At 45.7% G+C, this 4,971-nt stretch overlaps 1 protein-coding gene across 1 annotated transcript in view; it reads left to right on the top strand.

Moving 5' to 3' along the window:
• Nucleotides 1-1,347: 1,347 nt before the first annotated feature.
• The window catches only part of LOC119412959 (iporin), a gene marked incomplete at its 3' end in the record, with an annotated part of 45,640 nt that continues 42,016 nt past the window's right edge, over nt 1,348-4,971 (top strand). The window contains 1 exon segment of the mRNA XM_037679970.1: nt 1,348-2,877. Coding sequence (XP_037535898.1) covers nt 1,348-2,877 — 1,530 coding nt within the window.

Genomic DNA, 4,971 nt, shown 5'->3' with positions numbered 1-4,971 from the left:
TCTCTTGTGGAACCAACTTCCAGTTTCTGTCCATGAGGCTGACACATTGTCCAGTTTTAAGACTTTCCTTCTTGATAAATCCTACAGTTAGGGTTGGATTGTTATGCTGCTATAGACTTAGAGTCAGAGTTTCTTTATTGTTATTCGTACCACATGTGGTGGAGCGAAATTATGTACACAGGGTCCCAGTTACATCCAACAATAAAATGTAAAATAAAAACGGTAATAAGATCAAAGATATGAACTAAGAAAAACATCAACTAAATATACACTAAGTACTCATAACATAAAAACATCGAACAGCAGCACGAACGTGAGTTTGCGTGTGCAGATGAGCACACATGAACACATCAACATGAAACAGATCAGCAGCAACATGAAACAGATCAGCAGCAACATGAAACAGATCAGCAGCAACATGATGTGGTTTTTCACAGTGATTATTCTAGTTAGAGATTCATGAGTCTAACAGCCTCAGGGTAGAAGCTGTTCCTCAGTCTAGTGGTTGCAACTAACAACTATTTTAATAATCAATTAATCTGTCAAATGTTTTTTGGGGTTAATGGATGAATCGGCAAAAAAAAGTTTTAATTTCCACTTTATTCCAAAATTGAACATTTGACGGACTTAACAAATCGCACAATAAACAGGCTGCTACTTGACTATTCTGTTGGTAAAATATTGAATAATAAAAAAAATAAATAAAAAAAGTTTGTCAAATACTTTCAATAAAAATAAATGTACACAAAAATATATACAAATGTCTGCTTTTTCAGAGTCAGAGAGATTTATTTGTCATTTGCATCTCATGTGGTACATGTGGTGGAATGAGTTTGTGTACACTTCACATGAGAACTATGTATAAAGCAGAAATGATCTTCCACTTTATCTCAGTCGATAAATCTATATATAAATATCTGTGAATAAAGGAACTTCAAATTTAATAATTAGTGGACAAAAGATTGAACTTACTGGTTATAATCTTAAAAATTCCATTGTAATGCTATTGACTTTAAATAACCTAAAAAGGACTCAAATGGAATAAAATATGGGAAAAAGAAAGTTCTGAGTGGTTGAATTAACGTGTGTGTAGTTAGTTTCCTGCTTTAATAACATGTTTAATTGTTTTATTTCTGTTTTTTTTTTCCATCCAGATGTCCCACTCTGACCATGGTGTAGACTTCCCTGACCTCTCCTTCCAGATCGCAGGTGGTCTTGCAGATCTGGGTCTAGCTGTGTGAAAATATTTGCCAACGAGTCGCCCTTCAACTTTCTTTTCCTTCACCCTCAGAGGGCCTTCATTTTCTCTACATTTCCACAACCGTCCCCCCTTCTCCTAGTTGGGCCATGGATAGCCCCCCTAAACTGTCCGGTGAGACCCTGATAGTGCATCACATCCCCCTGGTGCACTGTCAGGTTTCAGGGGGGCGTCAGGGGGGGTGTGGGAGCTCACTGAAGAGGTGTAACCCACTCAGCCCCCCGGAGAACCTGGGGTTGAGTCGCACCACCTCGCTGCCTGAGAGAGACGTTCTTCAGAGGGAGGCTCTATTCTACAGCAGCCTGATCCAGACCTCCACTGGCTCCTGGTCCTCCCATGATGGAGGACGAGGGGACAAGGGAGGTAGAAGAGGGGGGAGCACGGCAAGTGATGACTCATCGTTTACCTCAAGTAACTCTGAGGAGCAGCTAATAACGGCTCACACACTGCCCAGAGCCAAACCCAGGAACAGGAATCCTTTACGTCACAATCCATTCCTGCTGAACGCAGGAGACGATGATGAAGACGATGAAGATGATGGAGACAACCTCCATGGTTATTTGGAAGACTCCTCCTTTCATCTCCATAGTGACACAAACTCTGCCCTTGATGACGCGATGGTTCCTTTTCATTTGCACAATTTGGATTTTGCTTCGGAGTCCTTCTTGTTGCACAGCTCCGGGGTTGGAAGCAGCCGGGAATACCTGAGAGGAGCTGCCTCGGATCTGTCCAACCGCCTAGAGGATCTGGACATCCTAGGCCTGGACGGCCAGCACCACCCTGGAAGCAGAGACTCCAACATGTCCATGGACTGCAGAGAGCAAGACTGGGCAGATGACGATGATGAAGACGACGAAGATCATCTAATGAGATGCGGACAAAGCAGCAAGACGGATTCCTTCTCATCCAGCTCCTCTGCCCAGAACTTCTCCTGCTACGCTCTCTCCCAGAACTACCCTGAGCAGTTCCCTGAACCATTCTCTGAGACCTTCTCGGAGTTCCAGCAGGGTTATGGCAGCGACTCGTCCTGCAACAGTTCTGATGGTGTCCTCGTCAATTTCAGCACCATTTTCAACAAGATGAACAACGGTGTCCCCCAGAAGCCTCAGGCGGTGGGGTCCACCAACTTCAACTGCTCCACTGACCACTCCTGCATCTCTCCAGGTTCAATCGGAGAGGCATTCTACCTGGACCTTCACACCTCCCCAACCGAGCCCCCCTACTCACAGCAGAAACAGTTGCCCGATTTGTCCAACAACTTTCCTCTGATCCATGAACCTCACCTGTGCAGCTCCTCTACCTGCTCCTGCTCTGCAGAGCACCAGGGCTCCCTTGACCTCGATGCCAACTGCAATTCCTTCCACCCTCCTCAGGCCTGGTCGTCTGGTGACCTCACTTCCTGTCTGCAGAGTCAGGCGCGCCTGGTTGTCGCCACACAGAACTACTATAAACTGGTGACCTGTGACCTTTCGTCCCAGTCGTCCCCGAGTCCCGTGGGGTCTTCGGTCAACAGCTGTTCGGAGAACAACAGCAAAGAAAGCCCCACGCCGTCGCAGCCCAGCGAGTACTTCCTGTTCAGGCAGCGAGGTGATGAGGAGGAAGAGGCGGAGTCATCTCAGGTAAATGTGCACACACAGCTCACTTTTATTAAGATTATGTGTAAAATAATCCAAACCACAGCCGCTCTCCTCACACCGGCTCTTTCTGAAAAATGAATGATCAGCCATTTCTAGATAAAAAATATTCTGTTTGTTTTTATTCAAAGACACTACAACTCACCATGGAGTGGGTGATCAGGATCTGACAGGATCAGCCTGGCCTTGTTCATTGACCTCACTTGTGTAGGTCAGCGAGATTCTGTAGGTCACAGAGGTTCTGTAAGTCAGTGAGGTTCAGTTGGTCAGTGAGGTTCTGTGGGTCAGTGAGGTTCAGTTGGTCAGTGAGGTTCAGTTGGTCAGTGAGGTGCTGTAGGTCAGTGAGGTTCTGTAGACCAGTGAGGTTCTGTAGGTCAGTGAGGTTCTGTAAGTCAGTGAGGTTCAGTTGGTCAGTGAGGTTCTGTGGGTCAGTGAGGTTCAGTTGGTCAGTGAGGTGCTGTAGGTCAGTGAGATTCTGAAGGTCATTGAGCTTCAGTAGGTCACAGAGGTTCTTCAGGTCACTGAGGCTCTGTAGGCCAGTGGGGTTCTATAGGTTTTGTGAGGTTCTATAGGTCAGTGAGGTTCTGTGGATCATTGAACTTCTGTAGATCAGTGAAGATCTGTAGGTCAGTGAGGTTCTGTGGGTCAGTGAGGATCTGTGGGTCAGTGAGGTTTTGTAGGTTAGTGAGGTTCTGTAGGTCAGTGAGGTTTAGTTGGTCAGTGAGGTTCTGTGGGTCATTGAGGTTCTGTAGGTCAGTGAGGTTCTGTGGGTCAGTGCAGCTGCATGCAGCCAAAGACTACTTGATTATTTCTGCAGCTGCATGGAGCCAAAGGCTTCTTGATTCTTACTCCAGCTGCATGTAGTCTTCGGCTACTTGATTATTTCTGCAGCTGCATGTTGCCGACAGCTACTTGAATATTTTTGCAGCTGCATGGAGCTGAAGGCTACTTGATTATTTCTGCAGTTGCATGTAGCCGAAGGCTACTTGATTATTTCTGCAGCTGCATATAACCACTGGCTACTCCAATTATTTCGGCAGCTGTTTTTAGCCGAAGGCTACTTTATTATTTCTGCAGCTGCATGTAGCCGAAGGTTACTTGATTATTTCTGCAGCTGCATATAGCCACTGGCTACTCCAATTATTTCGGCAGCTGTTTTTAGCCGAAGGCTACTTTATTATTTCTGCAACTTCATTGAGCCGAAGGCTACTTGATCATTTCTGCAGCTGCATGGAGCTGAAGGCTACTAGATTATTTCTGCATCTGCATGGAGCTGAAGGATTCTTGATTATTTCTGCAGCTGCATGCAGCCGAAGGCTACTTGATTATTTCTGCAGCTGCATATAGCCGATGGCTACTTGATTATTTCTGCAGCTGCATGTAGCTTAAGGCCTACTTTATTATTTCTTCATCTGCATGGAGCCGAAGGCTTCTTGATTCTTTCTATAGCTGCATGTAGCTTTCGGCTACTTGATTATTTCTGCATCTGCATGGAGCCGAAGGCTACTTGATTTTTTTTTTCTGCAGCTGCATGGAGCTGAAGGCTACTTGAATATTTCTGCAGTTGCAAGTAGCCGAAGGCCACTTGTTTATTTCTGCAGCTGCATGGAGCCGAAGGCTACTTGATTTATTTCTGCAGCTGCATGGAGCCGAAGGCTACTTGATTTTTTTCTGCAGCTGCATGTAGCCAAAGGTTTCTTGAATAGTTCTGCAACTGTATGCAGCCGATGGCTACTTGATTATTTCTGCAGCTGCATGGAGCTGAAGGCTACTTGATTATTTCTGCAGCTGCATGGAGCCTAAGGCTTTTTGATTATTTCTGCAGCTGCATGGAGCCGAAGGCTACTAGTTTATTTCTGCAGCTGCATGGAGCCTAAGGCTTCTTGATTATTTCTGCAGCTGCATGCAGCCGAAGGCTACTTGATTTTTTCTGCAGCTGCATGGAGCCGAAGGCTACTTGATTATTTCTGCAGCTGCATGGAGCCTAAGGCTTCTTGATTATTTCCGCAGCTGCATGGAGCTGAAGGCTACTAAATTATTTCTGCAGCTGCATGGAGCCGAAGGCTTCTTGATTATTTC

Source organism: Nematolebias whitei, chromosome 8 (genome assembly GCF_014905685.2).
Source record: "Nematolebias whitei isolate Nwh7 chromosome 8, NemWhi1, whole genome shotgun sequence".
Taxonomy (NCBI): Eukaryota; Metazoa; Chordata; class Actinopteri; order Cyprinodontiformes; family Rivulidae; genus Nematolebias; species Nematolebias whitei.
This window is presented reverse-complemented; position numbering and strand designations above follow the sequence as displayed.